Source organism: Quercus lobata, chromosome 1 (genome assembly GCF_001633185.2).
Source record: "Quercus lobata isolate SW786 chromosome 1, ValleyOak3.0 Primary Assembly, whole genome shotgun sequence".
NCBI classification, from domain to species: Eukaryota; Viridiplantae; Streptophyta; class Magnoliopsida; order Fagales; family Fagaceae; genus Quercus; species Quercus lobata.
In genome coordinates, this window is record NC_044904.1 from 7,544,550 (window position 1) to 7,568,200 (window position 23,651).

The following is a 23,651-nucleotide window of genomic DNA, read 5'->3' on the forward strand; positions in this document are numbered from 1 at the left end:
TTATTATGATAACCAAAACTTATTATATAATTACAATTGATATTACTCAAATAATTAATAGTACTCTCAACCCAAACTTGTATTTTCCCATTCTTAAGTAGATACACCAAATTGGACCGAAATGACCTGAAATTAACCAAATGGACAAAATGGGCCGAAGTGGATTGAACATGACTAAATTGACCGAAGTAGACCAAATAGACTGAAGTTGACCAAATGGACCGAATAGTCTGAATTGACCGAATAGACTTAATTGGACTGAAGTAGACCGAAATATATCGAATTGGATCTAATTAAGGAAGTAGACCGAAATAGACCAAAATGGATAGAATGCCAATCTGTAATTAGGATAGCCAAGATTGTGTTTTGATATAAACTCTAATTCTTACTTCCAAAATAATCAAGTATTAACTCAAACAAAAATCAAACCAAAACTGAGAGAGAATACCCACTTTTTCAACAAAGAATGTGAGAGAATAATAAAAAGTTTATAGAAAATAATATGAGAAGAAAAAAAAGTAAAAATAAAAAATATAGTAATAAACACCAAATTATCCAACTCATGTTATGTTATGTAAAAAAATAACATTATATTCTTATATACTATTTTATAATGCAATAGGATAACATCTATGAAATCAAAGAGAAGAAAAAAAGATAACAACTTAATCATCAACCCAAAATAGAGTTCCAAATAATTCAAAAATTCATCAACCTAAAGTAGAGACGCAAGAAAAAAAAAATCCACCAAAAAATGGAGAAAATTTTTTGACAAAGAGAGAGAGAGAGAGAAATAACATTTTGTGTGTGAGAAAAAGTATGTATAGAATGAGAGAGAGAGAGAGAGAATTGTAAATTTACACTAAGAGGAGGGGAATAAGAAAAAAAATAAAAATAAAGGAAAATAAATGGATAGAGAAAAAGTGATATTAAGGTAGATAGTAGTGAGGAAATGAAAAGGTAAAATGAATGAGAAAAGTTTGAGAAAGTATAACAATAAGTTTGTAAATTAATAAAATAAAATAAAAAAAAGATAGAGAATGTTGGAAATAAGTGAATGATGTGGGTATTGATGTGGTTCAACAGGAGTGTAGCAACAATAATTGTTACCCTTTAGCTTTTAGATATATATAAATTTGATTTACAAATTTTTAGTTATTACATTTGCCCAAAGTTTGGATTAAAATGAAATCAATAGGGTTCTGCCAAATAAACAGTATCTCACTTGTGTGGGGTATTTTTTTTTTCTCTATAGATTTTTCTTCCTCCATTTTTCTTGTATGGATGCTGAGAAACTACAAGAAGAAACCCAAGAAGACATACTCTTTATTCTCAAATTTGTAAAGGAAATTAACCAATTTCGTAAGATAAGGTAAAAATTAAAAAGGTTAAAAAAGTTTTTGATCGAAACAAAGTGAACGCTTCAAGTTTCAATGTCAACCCCTAAAGAGGGGCATTGCATGGGAGGAAGATTGACTATCTTTGTCGCCTTTTCTATTGCAATTTCCACCTCATCTTTCCCGGCCATTATGAAACTTGTTTGACTTTTTGGTCGTATCTCAGTCTATAATAAATGACTCGTATGCTTTTCTCAATCACAGAAATATAGGCCCTGTGCAGGTAATACAGCTTTTATCTTTCTTTGTAATATGTTTCTCAAAATTATACCAAAAAAAAAAAAAAAAAAAAACTTTCTTTGTAACCTCCATTGCCACCATCCATCGTTGACTATGAGTTGTGACTTGTGACTCATTGGTTCCATCATCCATGCAGTATGTCTTTGATCAATTCTACTTTTAATTTTTATTTCAGCAAGTCATCTTTTCAAAGTTTTTGTTATTGTTTTGACCAAATTTTTTGTTCCTAACAACATAAATTTATATATAAATTACCATTCATAATTTATGCAATAATAATTAATACGATGATATTTCACTAAATTTTTATTTACCAAAAAATTAATGAACAAGTTGAAAGATATTACCTCATTAATACTTCAAAGTAATTTTATATCATGAGAGATAAATTACCGTCAATTTCTTGAGTTTGAGGTATAAAAGATCCTTGTTAAATCCACCAAAGTGAGCCAATAAAAAAATAAAAAATTTGGTGGTACAAAAATTATAAATTTTTAGGAATTGTTAATACCACCATAATCTAGATCTTTTGCGAAGTTGTGTATGAGAAGAAAAAAAAAAAAACATTAGTTAAAGGTTTAGATAAACATCGAGAGGGATGAGACAAATAAACCGTCTATGAGGATACCTACTTAGGGCCTGGAGGTCCCAAAAGCTAGGTTCAAAGGAAAGAACTAATTATAGAGTAGTTTGAATAAAATGCACTAATTAAATTTATTTTTGAGTACAAGTACTCTTGTCCCTCCCTATGGTGTAAGTGCATGTATCTTGTAACGTTATATAGGATGAATTTTTTATTAAAAACTCTTAATGTAGTCTATAGCTCTTATGAGAGGGATGTTAAAGTTAGGAGAGCATACTTGATAAACACACCCCTAAGTGAGCATGGAAGTGAGACCGCTTCCTATATATGAGAATAGGGCTAATTATTTAAGTTGCTCATGAAAACTAGGATCAAGCACAAGGCTGTAATGTGCTGGCTTGAAAACTCGTGATAGAGTATTGAAATATTATGTGTATGATGAAAAGTCATAGTTCAAGACATTGTCCATTATTGACTTAATTTGGAACAATATTTGCTAAAACACTAAATTAGGGTTCAAGCTATTGGCACCCTCATTATGTATGGTATTCTATCTTACCCAAAAAGGTCTTATATGTACTTAACTATAATTTTATAAAAATAATTGGGGGATTGTTGGACTATTTTTATAAAATGTATTTTAATTATTGATTAAATATTCATTTAAGTGATTTTTAATGTAAGATAATGCCATGTATTATAACAATGGTATTTGTAAGGACTCAATTAGTAATGACTCCAAATTGGTGTATTGGGTTCGAACGTTAAAGGTCCAAACAATAAACTTGTAGAGAATGGGCTAAAAGGCTAGGCCTTGGTTATCTGACTGTAGTTAGTCATGATGTTCATGATGATTGTACAGAGGTGAACTGTGCTTGCCCAAGAAGACTTTCTCCTCGGCATGGCCTGGGTGGCTCTGATTCTTGGCCCTGGTCCCAGCCCCCTTTCTGGACTGCTTCCTTCTCCTTTTATACTAGCTTTTCCTCTCCCTCCAACGTCCATATGTAGGTTCAGCTTTCTAGGGTTGATACTTGTTCTATCAGCCCATACCCAAAGTGGTTGGGGGTGGTTGTAAAAGCTGGAAAGCATGGCTCTGTCAGGCGCAGAGTACTTAATTGCAATAATAGCAGCCTTTCCCTTGTCCTTTGTCGCCACACTGTTCAGGGGTCCTTTCCCCATCAATGCAGTCATGACGTTTGTTGGCACATTCAATACGGAGGTGTTAGCTTTTCCTTGAACCGCTCCTATACTGTACTCGCCCTTTCTTCTGTGAGCGCTTTGGGGACTGCCTTTGATGGCGTGCCGTTCCTTCCTTCTAGGTTTTGGGATGCCGAGGACAGGATCATCCTCAGCTATATCTCTAAGCCATTTGGACTTCCGTTGCATGTCCTCGGCAACGCCTCTCCTCGGCGCGGGCCTTAGGCCCTAATGTAAAGTGGGCCAGGATCACAATTCTCTGGCCCCACAATAGCCCCTTAAAATCCTGCTGTCCGGCTCCTTGGAAGGAGAGGAGGGTTTTAGTGACGTCGGGCCTATGTCATGGCTTGCCAAGACTTGTCCTTCATCAATGCCGGAGCCTCGTCATTTGCCTGGGACACACCTCTAGTTGTGAGACATTCTTTTGGTTTACCCACGCCGTGTTCCTGCCGTTTCGGTACACGAGGCGTGCCTTTAATAAGGTCTCTTTATGAGGCGACGCAAATCTAACGGCTGAAGACTGCTTTGGGAATTGAGCGGGACTTATCTCGTTTGTAGTTTTTTTTGGAGATTGGTACAGATTAAATGCCGCCAGGCTTGCCCCTCATATAAGAAGCACAGTGGGAGGTCATTTCCTTTATTTACAGACCCTTTAAGCTTTTCAAATCCCTAACCCTCCAGTTGTGCCCAAAGTCCCCACTACCAATGTGACTGAGCCTTAGAGGGTGATATGGTCAAGGCCAAGATGAGGGTGAAGGGACCACACCCTCTTCAGAAGCCTTGGGTTTCTTCGAGACTCAAGATGGCCCGGTCAGGGTAAGGGAGACAAAGACTCAAGACATTTCATCCCCTCGATAAGGCAAGAAAGGAGCCTCTTCTTCCTTCAGCCAAAATCCGAAGCAGGTGGATGTCGCATCAGATTTTTGATGCGATAGCACTAAGATTTCCCATCGCCAGTACCATCCGTTCTCGCTCGATTGCTGTTAATATGATACTTGCTCGATTGCGGTTAGAGCTGGTATGGGGATTTGGCATCCCCACTTCTTCATCTCTTCCATCACTGGTGCCACCCAAGTGCCTCCGCTTCTTCTTCTCTTCCATCACTGGTGCCATCCAGACTTGCTTAGTCACTGCTAGAGCAAAATTGAAGGATTTATTGTTCTAGTGTATCCCTGATTTTTTTTTTCTTTTTTCTGTAGTTGGCTTTTGGTATAGGCTTGTTTTAAGCCCCCTTTTTTGTATGCTGTACTACTTCTTTATCTAATAAAAGATGACTTTATCCCATTTTTGCGTGTTCTTTCTTTTCCGCAACAATTATTTTATGAATGGATGTGCTGGTGCCCTTTTCTTTCGAACAGTACTTAGGGCCGATGCCATTGTTAGCAAAGAGTTATCACTTTGAACTTATTAAAACTGATAAGCACAACAATGCCACCTTCAAGCGGGTTAACCATATGAGACTAACCGGGATAACAGCTGAATGTTTTGTATTGCATGTGGGGTGATCGCCCGAGGACATGTAACCTAAAATGAACTGTCCGAGGGGGTCGCCGGGCACTAGGGTGCTTTGCCATGTTTCAGACGATATTCATAGCCTTAACTTGTTTTGGGCACTCGGTCCGAGGATTGAGGAATGGCTGTACTGGGTCTAAGCACTTGGTTGTGCTAGTTTCCTTAGAGCTGGGTGTCTGAGGACCGCGCGGGATTTCCATTCTGTCTAATACTTATATTTTCTAGTGACTAGTTTCCCCATAGGTTTGAGTCCGAGGACTATGCAAGACCCTGATTCTGTCTAGAACTTATATTTTCTTGAAGTAGTTGGTTTCCTCATAGGTTTGAGTCTGAGGACCATGCAAGACCTTGGTTCTGTCCAAAACTTATATTTTTTAGTGACTAGTTTCCCCATAGGTTTGAATCCGAGGACCATGCAAGACCTTGGGTCTGTCTAGCACTTTCCTTTTGAAGTAGTTGGTTTCCCCATAGGTTTGGGTCCGAGAACCATGCGAGACCTTGGTTCTATCCAATACTTATATTTTTTAGTGACTAGTTTCCCCATAGGTTTGAGTCCGAGGACCATGCAAGACCTTGGGTTTGTCTAGCACTTTCCTTTTGAAGTAGTTGGTTTCCCCATAGGTTTGAGTCCGAGGACCATGCAAGACCTTGGTTCTGTCCAATACTTATATTTTCTAGTGACTAGTTTCCCCATAGGTTTGAGTCCGAGAACCATGCAAGATCCTGGTTCTGTCTAGAACTTATATTTTCTTGAAGTAGTTGGTTTTTCTATAGGTTTGAGTCCGAGGACCATGCAAGACCTTGGTTCTGTCCAAAACTTATATATTTTAGTGACTAATTTTCCCATAGGTTTGAATCCGAGGACCATGCAAGACCTTGGGTTTTCTTTTGAAGTAGTTGGTTTCCCCATAGGTTTGAGTCCGAGGACCATGCAAGACCTTGGTTCTGTCCAAAACTTATATTTTTTAGTGACTAGTTTCCCCATAGGTTTGAGTCCGAGGATCATGCAAGACCTTGGGTCTGTCTAGCACTTTCCTTTTGAAGTAGTTGGTTTCCCTATAGGTTTGAGTCCGAGGACCATACAAGACCTTATTTCTGTCCAAAACTTATATTTTTTAGTGACTAGTTTCCCCATAGGTTTGAGTCCGAGGACCATGTAAGACATTGGGTCTGTCTAGCACTTTCCTTTTGAAGTAGTTGGTTTTTCCATAGGTTTGAGTCCAAGGACCATGCAAGACCTTGGGTCTGTCCAATACTTATATTTTCTAGTCCCGCGAGGATTAGCCCCTTGGCCTATGTGTGGGGCATAAACTTTATGTTAGAAGCCCCTAGAACTACCCGTGCCACTGGCGCTTCGAAGTGTAGCCCTGAGTGGAAGCTGTGTTAGGGCAACAACCGCGTGCTACTGGAAATGATGGAGGGGCTTTCGCATAGCTTGCACCACTGCCAAAGTTATTTCTTTCGAGGGACCCTTGTTGACAGGGGCTTGATCCTACCATGACTAACTGCCGCCTGCGCCAACACACAAGCCTTCCCACAGACGGCGCCAATTGTAAGGACTCAATTAGTAACGACCCCAAATCGGTGTATTGAGTTCAAACGTTAAAGGTCCAAACAATAAATTTGTAGAGAATGGGCTAAAAGGATAGGCCTTGGTTATCGGACAGTAGTTAGTCATGGTGTTTATGATGGTTATATAGAGATGAACTGTGCTTGCCGAAGAAGACTTTCTCCTCGGCACGGCCTAGGTGGCTCTGATTCTTGGCCCTGGTCCCAGCCCCCTTTCTGGACTGCTTCCTTCTCCTTTTATACTAGCTTTTCCCCTCCCTCCAACGTCCACGTGTAGGTTCAGCTTTCTAGGGCTGATACTTGTCCTATCAGCCCATACCCAAAGTGGTTGGGAGTGGTTGTAAAAACTGAAAAGCATGGCTCTATCAGGCGCAGAGTACTTAATTACAATAATGACAGCCTTTCCCTTGTCCTTTGTCGCCACACTGTTCAGGGGTCCTTTCCCCATCAATGCGGCCAGGACGTTTGTTGGCACATTCAATACAGAGGTGTTAGCTTTTCCTTGAACCGCTCCTATATTGTACTCGCCCTTTCTTCTGGGAGTGCTTTGGGGACTGCCTTTGATGGTGTGCCGTTCCTTCCTTCTAGGTTTTGGGATGCCGAGGACAGGATCGTCCTCGGCTATATCTCTAGGCTATTTGGACTTCCGTTGCATGTCTTCGGCAATGCCTCTCCTCGGCACGGGCCTTGGGCCCTAATGTAAAGTGGGCCGGGATCACAAATTCTCTGGCCCCATAGTATTCATATACGTTATTTGTAACTAGTTATTAACTATATAGTGGGTTCCAATTAGCTCAACTGGTAAAGTTTTTGATAGTTGTATAAGAGATCTGATCAGGTTCAATTCCCACCTACACCAAAAAATGATTGGTGTCTTGGTTTGATGATAAAAAATTATCATTAAGAGCGGACGTCATATATTGAAACTCTCTAAAAAAAGCTATTAACTAGTCTATATAAGGCCTATATGTCCGATCATAATGAGATCTTCTAATTGTTTCATCTCACACTTCTATGTGATAGAAAAATTTGTCTAAATACTTTGCTCAATCAAATTTTAACTCCTCTCTTGGAAAAATATATCCTCCTTTATATTATATTTTTGGGTTAAGAAAATATTATATTTTAGAGCTTCTTATCCACAAGTGGTGTACTTGTTAGGATATATAGCTTGATAGTTAGGTTTGTTGTATTCTGAGAGCAGCACACAAAATTGTATTGTCTCAAGAGAATGACTTGGTTCGTCCCTCAACTCCACCACCTTAAACTCATGAAATTGACGGTAATTTTGTTATATTATTATGAGATGATTTTGAAGTGAGGTAATATCTCAACTTGCTTTCTAATTTTATGGTAAATACAATTTTAGTGAAATATGATTATATAAATTATTAATTGTAATTTATTTATGTTATTAGGAACAACTTAAAAATAACCCTTTGAAAAATTCTTTCTAAGAAATCTTTGTACATTTTTGGGTCTGTTTGGATAGAACTTATTTTGCTGAAACTAAAAACTGAAAACACTGTAACAAAATAATTTTTAAATGTGTGAATAGTGCCATGAGACTTATTTTTAATGAAAAAGTTTCTGAAAAGTGAAGTTTGTTGGTCCCGTGAACAGTGCACGGGACCCACTAATGTGTTGAACAGTAAAAAATTTTGGTTACTGTTCATGTACAGTGCATGAACAGTAGCCTTTTCAGCTAAATTTTGTCTTTGAAACGCGTGAAAAAAAAAAATGAGCAAAACGCAAACGCCATATAAGTCCTATCCAAACCCATCCTTTAAATCTTATTGATTGACGAAAGATAAACCAAACCTAATTGGCCTCTATTCCTCTAATTATTTTTTAAAACACATTTCCTTCAAGATTGTCTTTCTAGGAAATCTCTGCATTTTTTCCCTTACAATTAGTGAAGGAAGAGAGATTTGAACACAAGTTCTTAGCAATGTTACTGAGTTACATTATTCTTGACAAGTTCTAACTTCTAATAAACTCTAAGTTGCATTGCATAAATAGCAATGTTACTGAGTTACACTATTCTTGACAAGTTGTTCTAACTTCTAATAAACTCTAAGTTGCATTGCATAAAAAAAAGTGCACAATTACAAAGCTGCGGTGGAATAAAAGGAAGGTATTACTCTCAGTTCTTCTGGCCCGAGAACATCTTTCCAGTGAGACCACAGGTAAGACCCTCATTAGGTATCGTACTCAGACGATCAACACCTTCAGCAAAGACCACACCCATACCCATATGCAAATGTGGTTCAATGTGGCAATGGAAGGCCCATACTCCTGGATTATCAGCCACAAACCTTAAAGCTGTCCATCCATATGGGAAAATGATTGCAGAGTTCCTCAACGGTGGATTCTTCAAGTTCAGTTTCTTCTCATCCTTGTCTGCAGAAAATTTCCCATCACCATACCCCAACACCCAAAAATCATGACCATGCAAGTGCCAAGGGTGTATTTCACTAACATTGGCACTCAATGCATTGGCATTTTGAAGTATCACGTCCACTGTAGTATTGAAACCTAGCATGTAAACCCCATTTCCATAAGTTGAGTTAGGATTCACTGGTGGTTTCGTCACATCATAATTAATGCTATCAAAGTTCTCTGGTGGGTTCTTTTGGTCAAAAGCATTTTTAAAACCATATTTTATGGAGCCCAAGTAAGGTGTAGGTGGTAATACTAAGGACACATTGTTTAGTGCCCACTTGGTATATCCATTGATTTTGTTTTGAGTGTTGAGGAGGATGATCCTACGGTCATGGTTTACAGGAGGCTTTGGGGTCCCCATGAGAGCAAGAATTTTGTTGGTGAAGGCTTTGCTGTGGTTATAATCATTCCATACAGGAGTGATTGGAGGTGCAGAAATGGGAAGCTTTGAGGCTGAATTTGGTTTGTAATTTAGGATGGTAAGGCCTTGAGGGGTTTGAGGAAGCCTTCCTCTTACACCTATCGAAAGCCAGTAGTTATTGGAAGGGTCTTGGTTTGTGGTTAATAGGACTGAGTAGCTCTCGCCGGAGTATATGTCTAAGTCATCAACCTCAAATGGTTGGACGTAGTTCCCGTCGGCTTCCACCACCAGCATTTTGTGATTCTAGATGCAACAATGAACAAAAATGTGTAAGTTTTTTTTGTTAGAGCTGAGAAAGTTTACAGTTTAACAGTAAAGAGATTGAAAAGCCAGAAAAATACATACAATAATATTGTGTCTAAGTCTAGGAAGTAGAGAGAATCGTTTTTTACGATAAAAATGATAATAAATGATGATTTCATATTAAAATAATGTTATTCAAATTATAATTTGTCAAGTCTGTTACGAAAATAATTATAAAAATGATTGTCCTTGTCTTTTTATCTTTGCTCATCTAACCAATAGTTTAGCTAAGTCTCTCCCAAAACTAATAAAAATATACTCTCGATCCTAAACTATTAGGGCGGCAGGTTTTCTTGAATTGGGGATGTGCTAGCTATGTTTGCCCTTTTATCTAAAAAATTACTAGTCACAATTAAACACATCAATATAATTCTTTATATAGTCCATCTAAACTTAATACATGCCTGATATAGACCTAAGATATGTATTCGAACAATACCTTCATTGCCTAAATCCAAATACGATATATATATATATATATATATATGAGCAATTACAAGTCATTCATCTATCAAGTGGCTATTAATTCGTTTCTTAGAAACATATCATAATTTCTCCAATTGAATATTGATTAAATAATATTCCCTAAATTATTAAAGTTTGGATTCTCTACATAATATATATTCCAAGGCATATTTTGGAGGTATTTTCGGTAGTTAGAAGATTGACGGTATCTTCTGATTATTGTAAAGGGTTTCAAGGGTATTTTAGAGATTTTGGGAAAGTTTTTGATTATTCTGTAGGCTTTGAGATATTAATTTTGATTATTTTAGAAGTTTTAAACTTTAGTTATTTTGTAAGTTTTAACTTTTAAGGGGGAAAGTTTGAAGGTTGTTTGGTTTGTTGATATGAATAATAATTAGTTTTTTTTTAGTTGGCTGAGGGAAAGTTTAGATACTCGATGTCTTGATTGAAAACATTAAAATATGTCAATTGAGTGAGATTTACAAATCTCTTAACAACAATAGTTGGTTAAACAAGTATATACTCCGGCCAAACCACATCTATACCCTACTCATTTTGCCACCCCGACTATTCCCAATAATCCTATTCTTTGTGCATTTTATGTTGCTTCATGGGAAAGCATCTAGTGATGATGCAAAGCAGGCATGCACTAAAATATTCCTGGTACGAACATTAAGCAACCACATGCATTTTCTTTTTCTTTTTGTTACAGAGGTAGCACACGTTTTCAGAGTTGTATAGGACTCAAAAGCATTCAAATTTTCAGATATGCCAAAGTAGTATAAGCCAATTTTCGACACCTACTCCACAATTATTTTCCCCCACCCACTCCACCTTCCTAATCCTTTTAAACAAGCCATGTGTTCACCAAAATAAAAATAGAAAGGAATGGAAAAAAAAAAAAAACACTTAAATATTATGAATAAGTGGTCATTAAATTCATCATATATATATTTCTAAACTTTTTAGATAATTAATAAGTTATCATAATATTAAAATAAATGATGGTGTTAAAAATTAAGGCGTTAGGTATTAAAATTAATAGTTTAAGACAGATATGTAATTTCATACAAAAAAGATATCTATTATGTAAAACACAGGTGTTATTTTGACACCTAAATGATTGGAAAACAATTTATGCTTTCAAAAATCTTAATAGATAATGAAAATGTTTTTGTTTTGTGGGTTGTTTACATAAAATACCAGATGGTGTTCATATGAATTTGTAGAACCTAATTAGGTCTAAGTACATCCTATATGGGTTTCTCAATGACAGAGTCAAAGATTTTAGTGTAGACGACAACTATACAAGACCAAATAAAAATTTGGTAACATATTTTATCACTACAAAGCATACTCTATTTAGGTTTGGCCCTTTTTGGTGGGGGTCAAGGGGCAATTTTGGTCAACCTATTGTTATGTGAAACTATAGGGACCCATTCATCCCTTGATTTAAGAGCATTTTAAGGGATTCCAAAATTTGTCACACATAAAAGTTGTATTAAAATTTATGGTAGACTATTTATTCTAGGTAGTTCAATTAGTGAATCTTTTGTTATTGAATAGGAGATTTAAAAAAAAAAATTTGATGTATTCATGCATTTGTTAAAAATAAATTTCATTGTATTGAAAAACAACAAAGGTAAATAATCAAGAAAAGTGATATATCTATAACATTTTTACAATATTTTTACAATAAGGTTGTTATTAATTTTAATTTAATTCCATAATTTAAATTACTTTTTTTGTCCACCCATAACAGTCAATAATAACTTATCACCTATTATTTATTGTGAAAATATTATAAAAATATTGTAAATATAACATTTCTCAATAATTCATTTTAAAATTTTTTTTATAAAAAATTGAAATAACTGTCTAAAAAATTAATCAATTTTTTACTTTCCCATAAAAGATCTACTAAACTGGTTTACTAAGCTATATCATAAGTTGGTAAATCCCAATAAACAAACATTTTCTAGTGTTCCTTTCACTTTTTGACCTATTTTAACAAGTGGAGTCGGTTTGGTGGTGCAGTTGCAACATGACTTCGTTATCACCTTGTCGTTTCATTTATTATTATTCTTTGTTTATTTTATTTTATTTTATTTTGGGACTCAGGAGTAAGTGGTCATTTCATTTCAGGGGAAGCTATCAGTGGGTTGTGAGTTGTGAACCATCAATGCCAATGACATGCAAAGGAAATGACAAATGCGCATCTGGTCCAGTAGTACACTGCGAAAGTGATAAGACACACGGTATGTGTCACCTCTGCAAACCCAACAAGCTAGCATGTCATCGGCTAAAATGGCTGTACTCACTTCACATGTATTCTGCCACAAATACCAAGCTTCCACCACCACTGATGATTACACCAAATCACCAATAGAGATTTGGATACAACTAATTGATGTAAAAAAACAGTTGCATGGGTCCCTAGCATTATATACTATTATTACACTTCCAGTCAAAAGCAATATAATATAAGATTTGTTTTTTAATTACTCCAGTTAGTTTTTTTTTTTTTTTTTTGTTAACTCTCGAGTGAATTTTAGCTCTTTTAAGTATATATGGTGGACTCACGTAAAAAAATGTTAAAATCTAATTTAGAGTTGACGTATAAATATGACGCGGGTTGGGGGTGTTCCTAGCATTACTATTGCATATTTTACTTCTCTATATTATAATTATCTTTTGATTACCATAATTTTTTTTGGATTAAATTATTACTTAAATGCTTTGATGATTTTGTTGTTGAAATTAATGCTTTGATTTTTTTTTTTTATATAAGATAAAAATTTTACTCTAACTTAATCTAAGTGTATATGTGTGTGAAGTTTCCTCATAGATATTTGAATCCAGACCCTTAACTCCACAATCCATAAATACTTATACTTATGAAGTGACCATCACACCAAAAGTATGGGTGGTTAATTATTATGTATATTCCAATTTGAGCCTTTTAACTATTAATTACTTCAAAACCACTACTTGAATTTTATTGGAAAAGAGCATCGGAATTATTCCTTCTATAATGATTTAAGCCACTTTTGACAACTTGTCTGTCTTTTATTTGTTTATGAAGACTACTTGTCTGTCTCACCCTTTGTCAGTGGCGACAATGAAATATAACAAGTGTGGTATGACATAACACTACGTTTTAAAATATTCTCATCTGTCAACCAAATTAAAAGGTTTCTAGTCTCTACCATATAAATATATATATATATATATATATATGTATGTGAAAGCAAATTGAATAATAATATTCTGTAGTTTTACTATTTTAGCACATAAAAAATGCATGCGCAAAGATGCAAGATATAGTGGCAATGCAAAAATATTACCCCAATGGCCAAGTTGAGTGAAGCTAATGAAGTGGCACTGGCAAGTCTTAGCCTGTAAGTCTTATTTGGGAGCACATGTAGAATCTTGGGTGCACATTGTTCAGTTCCTCTTAATTTGCACTGGCTAATGGATGTATTACTACTGAACTTTGCTGCCAAGGAACAATTGTACTGCCCCCTTCCATTGATCAGCAAGCTCTGCATGGTAATTGGATTCAATAAAAAGGAAAATAATGCATAATAAAAGTTATTTATATGCTATAAGTCTGATAAAAGAATCCTAATCCTATACACTAATGATCTTTTGTGACTTTAACAGGGTGATATTAAATGTATCTTATGCATGATAAATTTTCTCAAATTTAACTCACTCTTGTTAACAATATAATAAAATACAATCAATGCACAGTTAAATCAACAGATAAAAGGCAATTAATGTATAATTAATTGAAGGGTAGTACATACATTAAATTAAAGAAGAAGATACATTTACTAATAATTCATTAGCTTACATATGATCAGATTCATTATGATAATGTATGTCTTTTTTAGATATATGTATGTAGTTTGATTTTTTTAAAATACATAAAAATATTATTTAACAGATCATTAAATGCATCTTAACTAGGGAGAGAAAATGAGTTGTCATTCTTGGTGGTGTTTTATGAAATCTTGTACAAAACCAATTTTCACTAAAAATAGAATATCAAAATAGTTGCTGGTGAAGTGTAAGCATTGTGGTAACATCTTTCGTAAAAAAAGAGACTTGTATGAAAGTTTTAGAAAAAAAATAATATCAGCCATAACAGATTCATAAACAAGTTTTACCTGGGATTCACCAACCCAACGAAATGGGTTGGTGAAGAGGCCAATCTCTTGGTCATGAGTATTTTTGTGCCACCAGTCACTCAACAATAGATTGAGCTCACCATCATAATAGAATGGCTCTTTCTCTCCTTCTGCCAAGTCCACTATCAGAGACCCATACAACCCTGCTGATCTCTGCATGCCCAAGTGCCCATGGTAAAAGTATGTTCCTGGCTGCATGCACCAATATATTTTATATATAAATTGAACATCATACTTTATTTCCAATCCAAGAGAGCAAAAAAACAGAAGTAGAATACGTTTTTAATTACCTTATCAACTTTAAACCTATAATTATAGGTCTCTCCAGGGTTGATAGCACACTGTGAAATGGAAGCAGTTCCATCTGCCCAAGGTGTTCCAATCTGAAAACAAGAATTAATATATTCAGATAAATAAATAACTATAGCCTTAATCCCATACTTCATGCTTTTAACAAAGTAGTGTATTATGATTGACATATAATAAAAATGAACGAAAGTGATACTGTTCTAATTACAACCCTCCTAGCTGAAAAAACTGTGAAATTTGTTGTGTACGTAAAATTGTGAAGAAGTGAGAGCAAAACCTGATGGATTCCGTGCCAGTGAATTACAACTCCTTCAGTGGAGAGTTTGTTAGTGAGTTCAACATTAATGGTATCTCCAACTTTTGCCCGGATCGTCGGACCGGGAAATTGGCCATTGATTGCCATCACGATATTCTCTATGCAATCGGGAGACCAATACTTATACTCCACTTCCCATTTGAAGTGCCTGGTTTTGGCTCCCAAAGATAACTGTATACAAGGTAACAAAATGAAACAAATAACAAGGGCCCTCACATATCTATAAATTGGGTCAATCGTTAAACCACAAGTTGTACCCATTTTCTGCTAGAGGGGTGCTAAAAAAGATTTTAGTGATTGAAGAAGAAGGAAAATATATTTTAAAAACAAGCAAAGTCAAGCTATGGCTAGTGGAAGGTTGTGTGGGTCATGAAACTCTTCGTAGTTTTGAAAGGTAGAGGTTTGCTTTGGACAAGGACGATTGCAGTATTGGTTCGATATAGATATGCATATATATAGGGAATCAACATAAGACTAATAATCTTACAGTGCCGAATTTGGGGTAGAGAGGAGAGAATTAGGGGGAGAATGGAGAGAAATGACGATGCAGACCATTTTTTTTCAGGTTTTGAGAAAAAATGGGCCAGTTGAAAATTATTATTGACTTCCTTTATTTAGTATGACTAAAGATAAAATTGTTTTCCACTTAAAATTTTCTAGAAGACAATTTCATTATACACCAAATTAAATAAGGTAGTTATCCAACTCATTTTAAGGTTGCTATTAAATATAGGAAAATAAGATAATTATTTTTTAAAATTCTTTATGAAAAATGATTCTAATTGAGTTGTAGAATTCCTCTTGACAGTTATTCATTTTCCATAGAATAAACTATTTACTCTTGAAAAACAGGAATTGACCGTTTTCTCATTTTATGTTTTAATTTAGTAAAAAGGGAATACATTAGTAAATTTTAGTAACCCTGATTAAAAAAGTATCAAGTAAAATTTAAATAATTTTCAAACATATTATATGAGTTAAAAAAAAAAGTTAAAATGAAATTTTATTTATTTTACTGATAAATTATCCTATGAATTTCAAATATTACATAATTGCATAAACAAACAAATAATGCCAAAATTTAGGAAAAAAAAAATATATATATATATATACTTTATTTTGAGAGAAGAATAATTACAATAAAATCATACAATAAAAGTTAAAAAAATTATTTATTTTATTGATATATGTTAATTGACACTTTCTAATGTTTACGATGGAGATGTTCAAAGTTTAGATCCACCATCTCGGGTTGTCATAACTATCGATTCAATTCTATGGTTTATTGTTACTATGGGCAAAAGAAAAGGTGCCGAATTTCCTCTCACCTCTTAATGCCCTCTTCTTTAAGTTAAAAAGTGATACTTGGTATAAATTTTGTTAGGGCATGTTTGGTATTTTAATGTGGATTATGACAGGAATGATAATCTTTATTATTAGGAATAAATGTGTTATAATGGAATAACTAAATATAGTCATGAGTTTGGTTGTGAGTTGTAACATTAGAATAAAACTTAAGATCTATTTTATGAAATATCTTACTCATACAAATATATTTCCCAAAAAAAAATAATTTTAAATTTGAGATAGAGATGAGTTATTTTTTGAAGATTCTTTATTTTTATAATTGTTACTTGGATATGAAAAGTTTGTTTATTTGAAAATATATTAATGTTAGAAATTATTATAGATACTAAGAAATAATTATTATAACCCTTTTAGAGAGAAATATTTATTCCTCATTTTAAAGAATAATTATTCATAAAAAAATTGACTATTTCCTATAATAAAAACATAACCAAACTACTGAATAGCTAAACCATAGAAATGTTGAGTTTTGTGGAGCCTAATTGTGTTTGATCCGAATTATGACCCAACCTGAAATAATATTGATATGGTTTTTAATGAGAGATTTTCTGAAACTTAGTCCATGGAGTGGAGGATATAAAAACTATCGTTTTGGAGATTAGGGTTTTTATGTTGTTTTTGAGAGAGAAAACTATACTGCTGTATCTTGTATTTTTCCCTAAGAATAGTGAAATCCTTGTAACTTCGTGGACGTAGACAATTTGCCGAACCACATAAATACCGTCTTGTGTGTGATTATTTTTTTTTGGCGTATATTTTTCTTTATTTTTGCATCTCACTAGTCTGGGAATTTCGTACATATTCCCATTAAGAAATAGCTATTACATTATAATGCTTATTACAGTCTACCAAACGTGTCCCTAATATTATTCCTCACGACCGCAATTGGTAGAGTTTGGTTTATTAAATTTTTTTTTTTATAGTGTGACAATACAGTTATAGCTAGAAAGATCTGGAGGTTTAAAAGTTGTATATAATAAATATGGGGGCTAACTTTTATTTTAAATCATCCAAAGAATTTAATAATTTTTTATTGGATGAATATTTTGGAAATCTATTGTCGATTATGTTGTTTTCTTAGTCCCTTTCTACTTATAATTAAAAATGTCAATATATATTGTGGGGCCAGAGAATTTGTAACCCCGGCCACATTAGGGCCCAAGGCCAGAGCCGAGGAGAGGCATTGCCGAGGACATACAATGAAAGTCCAAATAGTCTTGAGATATAGCCGAGGATGATTCTGTCCTCGGCATCCCAAAGCGCTCCTAAAAGAAAGGGCAAGAACGGTATAGGAACAGTTTAGGGAAAAACTGAACACATCCACGTTGATGGAGAAAGGACCTCTCGACAATTTGGCGACAAAGGACAAAGGAAAGGCTGCCATTACTGCAATTAAATACTCTGCACCTGACAGAGCAATACTTTTCAGTTCTTACAACCACCCCCAACCATTTTGGGTATGGGCTGATGGGACAAGTATCAGTCCTAGAACGCTAAACCTACGCGTGGACGTTGGAGGAAGGGTAAAGGCTAGTATAAAAAGGAAAGAGAAGCAATTTAGGAAAGGCGGGGACAAATCGTCTCCCAGACCATGGAGCCTTAAAAAAAGGAGAATAATAAGAACATGAAGCTCCTCGGACGAGGTCTAAGGATCGGAGCCACTCAGGACATATCGGAAAAAAGTATTGTTAGACACGCCAGGTTCGCCCTTGTGCAAATTGCTATAGAAACCATGACGAACCACCGACCGGTGATCAAGGTCTAGCCTTTCAAGCCCACGCTCTACAAATTATATTGTTTGGGCCCTTAACGTGCGAACCCAATACCATTTTTGGGTCGTTACAAATTGAGTCCTTACATATATGATTAAAAATTAGTAACAATTACATCAATAAAATGTCCAAATTCAAATTGTTTGTATTTTAAAAAGATACAAACATATGAGTAAAGGAATTAGACTTACAATTAAAAATGTAAATATATATGATTAAAGATTAGTAACAATAACATCAATAAAATGTCCAAATTCAAATTGTTTGTATTTTAAAAAGATACAAACATGAGTAAAGGAATTAGATAGTAAAGTACATATGATTGAAATAAATTTTGATACATGAATGTTATGTATGGGAAGAATATATTATGCAATGTTTATAGTGTGAAAGATATTAATCTAATTTATAGTTATTGAAAGGTGCAACTGTAACTTGGACCAGTCTATCATATATAAGCTAGTATATTTCTCAAAATATATATATATATATATATATATATTTATTTATATTTAAGCTAGTATTGTATATGTTCATGTCAGGTACCAAAAAAAAAAAAAAAAAAAAAAACCTTAACTTTGAATACTTAAGTAATTCATGAACAACTCAAGCTTGTTGGTCAAGATAATGTACCAAACTTAAACATGTAATTTAATTTGGTAATAATCTTGAGCTTGGTTTATATTTGAAATAAATTTAAATGAAAAATCTTGATCTTAATTTGAATACTCGGCTTAGCCTGTTTACGGCCCTAATTGGTATCTTGACATGGTTTAAATGATGGACGCACACAGATAGGGGTGAAGACAATGGCGGTGCCACATTGACTTAAGGAGGTTCAATTGAACCCCCCCTGACTTGGGACAAAAAAAAAAGATATAATAATTTTATAATTTGTTGGTTATGACCACCCTAAAATAAAAATTTGAACTCCCTAAAAGAAGCCTAATAACAAACCAATTCAACATCAACCTTTATCTTGACAATTAAACAAAAATAAAATATCCAACAACAAACCAATTTGATTTAAAATTTGGGAGGAAAAAAAAAAGGAAGCAAGTCCAACAACAAAAATTAGTAATTTGTTGATCTTAAATCTCAAAAAAAGATAATTAAGTGAGCAGTAAAGTGTAAACACTAAAAGACAATTAAGTGTGAAGTAGTAGAAGTAAGGTGTGGGACAGTGGGGAGTGAAGACATTTTTTTTTTTAATGATTGCATTGTTGTGTTGAATTTTTAATAGAGTAATATAAAAGATATAACAAAAATTATTCCTAATGAATTACAAAGACCAATAAATTTTCAAAGTTGAGTTGAGTTGTTATATAAAAGAATTGAAAAGAGTAAAGATGAAAGCTAATAAATATTAAACTAAAGTATTTGAAGCAACAATAATTAAAGTTCACTTAACAACAATAATTAATAACTTTATTATAGTACTTTATAGTAAGGATTTTCAAGATTTAATCTTAGAAATAATAATTAATTTTTTAATAAGGAAATCACATGTTTTCACAATATTCATCTCCTACCTAGCTACTTAAGATTTATCTTCTAAGAGAACTTTGTATTGACTTGAAAAATTCTACTTCGGATCATGGGTTATGACTTATGAGTAAAGGTCTATCTTATATTATCCTAATAATCATGATGAAAAAAGAAAATATTATTTACAAAAGAGTCACACATTCTATTATGAGTGAAGACATTTACAAAATAAATGTTAAGTTTCATTCTAATGTTTTAACTTACAACCAAACTAATGAATGAGTTTAGTTATTACATTACAGCATATTTTATTCCTAGTAATAAAGATTACAATTCCTTTCGTAATTCTCATTCAATGTACCAAATGTACCCCTAAAATTGGCACTGGATGGGGAGGTGGATGCAAACCATGTGTAGGTTTCTTGATGATAATGCAAAACTCACACATGAAAAATGTATGTTATAACTGTATGGGCGGACCTAATTAAGCTTGCTAAGATATTGCACCTCTCATTCTGTCTCAGCATTTCTTCAATGTTTTGATGTTTGGAATGAGATCTAATTTAAGATTTATTTATAAATTTGAATTTCAAACTTGCATTTAATTACAACTTTTTAATGTACCCCCTTTCGCTTTATGCTACTATGTGACTTCAACTCCCTTGTAATATATATAGTTTTGGGTGTGTGATGAGGACAACTCAAATGATTTTTGATCCAAATTCCAATCACACTGACTTGGATTTTGTTAACTGAGATCAACCATTGATCAATCAAACAACACTCACACTCTACAATTTAATTCAATCCAGGATATCGATGGGAAGCTACATCTACATTAGGGATTTGAACCTGAATTAATTTATCTGCATAATGGGTTGCATAGAAAGTTTCCAATCATTTGATTTGCCCCTGTAAGAATCATATTTAATGTAAGATATTTGCCTTTTTTTTTTCTTTTTTCTTTTTTTCTTCTGTGTGGGAGTCGTAGACACCTAGGCGTATGAAAAATAAACATGAGTCAAATGACTTTGCAAGCATTATCTTTGATTTAGCCTTAGGGATCGATGCTTTTATGGTGGGACATATATGAGCTGCAATGGTCATTTTCTTAGAATATTGGTCTCTTCATTTCCTTTATGTTTATTTTTAATTTCATGTTCTCTGTGAGGCCAACGAAGCAGCACATCATCTTGCTAGCTAGTTGGGCCTTCTCGATCTTATAAACAAAGTTGGAACCATCACCATCTCCTCTATTCCTTCTCATGTGTTAAGCACTTCTTTTTTATTTTTTTTATTTTTTTCAAAAGGGAAAAGCATTAGATTAATTAGCCATAAAAGGCGAATTAGTGGCTGAAAGCCTTAGTGAATACAGATCATGAGTGTCAGAGTTCACTATTACATCTAAAATAACAAAATCAGCTGCTAAGGAACATGCTCCTGTGTGTTAGGCACTTGATGAATATGGGAACGGTTCCTCTTTTTTAGTATATTAATATAATTATTATAATTTTCCAGGAAATATATATATATATATATATATATATGAGGTGCAATGTTCCACTATATTCTATAATTGCCATCGGAGTTAGCAAGTCGTCCTAAGCAAAGGATATTTGCATGACTGTGAGGTATCTATTCTTGGCATCTAGTAAAGCAAAAGGTTCATTTTTCTTTTTTGATGGAACAAAAGGGTCACTTTTTTGATGAAATACCATTGGAAGGTTCTCAAAAATATACCATTGGATTATTCGTTATTTTTATTTTGGATACATACATTCAGATTCTTGTCAGTCCAATCTTATTTATTATTTCATCCATAAAATTATTACTCAAAATTATATATACAATTTATGTATAAAAAAAAAACTAAAAAACAAAGTCCTATATATAATTTAGGCAAAAATACAATCTATACTCTATAAGTTTGTGATTGTTAGTTTAGTCTACTAAATTTAAATTTTGTTATTTTTGTCCATTAAATTTGACAATTTTTTCATTTTGTTCATTTCTGTTTTGAAGATGCTATTAACTTATTTAAAACGTCATTTCATGTTTGTAACATTAAAAGAATGATTTTAAAGTAGTGTCTTTTTAAGAGAGTTAATGAATTTTTTCAAATAGCAATGAATAGAAAGATTAGAATAACAATTGACAACGTTATTAAAGTTAACGAACTAAAATAACAAAATTTAAACATTTTTTATAATGAAATTTAGACTTATATGGTAAATTAAAATGGAAATCACCAAACTTATAGGGTGTAAATTGTATTAATTTTTTCTTGTAATTTAAAATAAATAAATAAAACATAAAATGTTTGATAGATAGGAAGGTTATTGATCTCTAATTGTGATGATTTTCTCAATCATAGATGGTATAAAGAAACAAGTAATCTCAAGGTAGATTTCCCAAAAAAATCATCTTACAAAATTAATAAAATGACATTACATTAGCAAAAATTACATCTACCGGTAACAAAAAATGGGTAGAGGGGGGCGATTTGAGTTAGCGTCAACCACTTGGGCATAACCATAATAACACTCTACCCACTGAACTTGGGATTGCGGGAGCAGAAGATCCAGATGAGTCATAGTTGTGCACGCAGCCCCATCAAGGATGCTAGTGTGCATGAGTCAAGAGCATGGAGTAAGAGAGTATAATTACGTTTAGAATTCTCAATCATAGATGGTATGAACTTAATTGTTTATATGTCGATAAAGTCTTACCCATTTTCATCAATAACATTGTGATTATATTAAGGCTAATTTGGCCTTTTTTTTCCCTTCGGCCTATCATGTTTTTCTCATAAAAGCAAAAAAGTTCAACAAGAGAGTCCATCTCCATTTTAAGCCTCCTTAGAGTGAACAATGCCCAAAACAATAACAAAAAAAGAAAAAAAGATACTTCCTACTAAGATTTTTGTAACTCAATTGGTTGTTAGAGATATCTAGAATTTAAATATTTCATCCCTCATTGTAATTATCCAATTATACCATCCCGGTCACAATTTTGGACCTGCAGTCAGTCTACCAGATAGCCCACCTATGTGCTATTTTTCACTTTTTTGACCCAAAAATTTAGGGAATTTAGTTAATGGGCCTTAGACAAAGGCTTAAATGGGCCCAAGCCAGGCCTGGAGACTCCTTGTCGAAAAAGGAAAAGTATCGGTACAATTTAACCACTCCCATGAATGAACGAGTAGCCGCCGCACGTCCACAAGGCTTGTAAAGTTAAGAGTACCAAGAAGAGCACAGACCTACTCTTATTTTCTTGGTAAGTCTTCTTCTTCTTCTTCTTCTTCAGGTAAAAAACACTACTCTTCTCTTCTTATTTTCATTGATGTGCCTTTTCTTTCATTAATCAGTAATCACCCGTGTATATATCTTCGAGACCTTTGCACCTTTGGGTAGTGGATGCATTAAAATTTTATTTTTATTTTTATTTTTTCCATGCAACGTATATATAATGTATGTATATTGAGTAGTACTAATTAAAATCATGTCCGTGGTTCTCTCTCTCGCAAGACTCTTCTTCAAGCCCTAAGCAATTTATTCTGGCTTCGTCTAATGATTTTTTTTTATGAATGTTAATTCCTTTTGTACTTTCTATTCCCAATTTGAATTATCTGTTGGTGTGTGTGTGTGTGTTTAACCCTGTATTTATCTCATAAATGAGCTAGAAAACATTAATTATTTGTTGTTTTAAATAACTAATTGTAGTTTAGTCACTGTCATAATTGAGCTAGCTAGAATATGGGCCCTAATATAACATGCATGTTCTGTTTGGTTTATTGACTTTATTCCATTGAAAGTTCAAAACCTATTTATGATTAGAAAACCAACTTTTTTGTTTGGTTTGCATTGAATGTTTGAAACCCATCTAAGTAAAAGAAAAGGACTTAATTCATTGCTCATGTGCTCTGTAACATAAGATACCATAATTTGAGTTTTAAATTCATCAGGAAAATAGTTCATAATGATTAGAAATTATTCTTCCTTGATGTGTAAATTAACATTCTGCTTTTGGGCAGGATTACATAATTAACTTTCATACTTGTGTGTCCACCA

The 23,651-nt window shown here is 33.7% G+C and overlaps 1 protein-coding gene across 1 annotated transcript; it reads right to left on the reverse strand.

Annotated features, from left to right (window-relative positions):
- Positions 1–8,414: 8,414 nt before the first annotated feature.
- On the reverse strand, positions 8,415–15,525 carry LOC115976749 (L-ascorbate oxidase-like). Its single transcript, XM_031098227.1, has 5 exons — positions 14,915–15,525; positions 14,619–14,711; positions 14,308–14,520; positions 13,480–13,677; positions 8,415–9,607 (listed from the first exon to the last, which is right to left on the reverse strand). The coding sequence occupies exons 1-5, from the start codon at positions 15,212–15,214 to the stop codon at positions 8,645–8,647; spliced, it is 1,767 nt and encodes a 588-aa protein (XP_030954087.1). The 5' UTR covers positions 15,215–15,525; the 3' UTR covers positions 8,415–8,644.
- Positions 15,526–23,651: the final 8,126 nt, after the last annotated feature.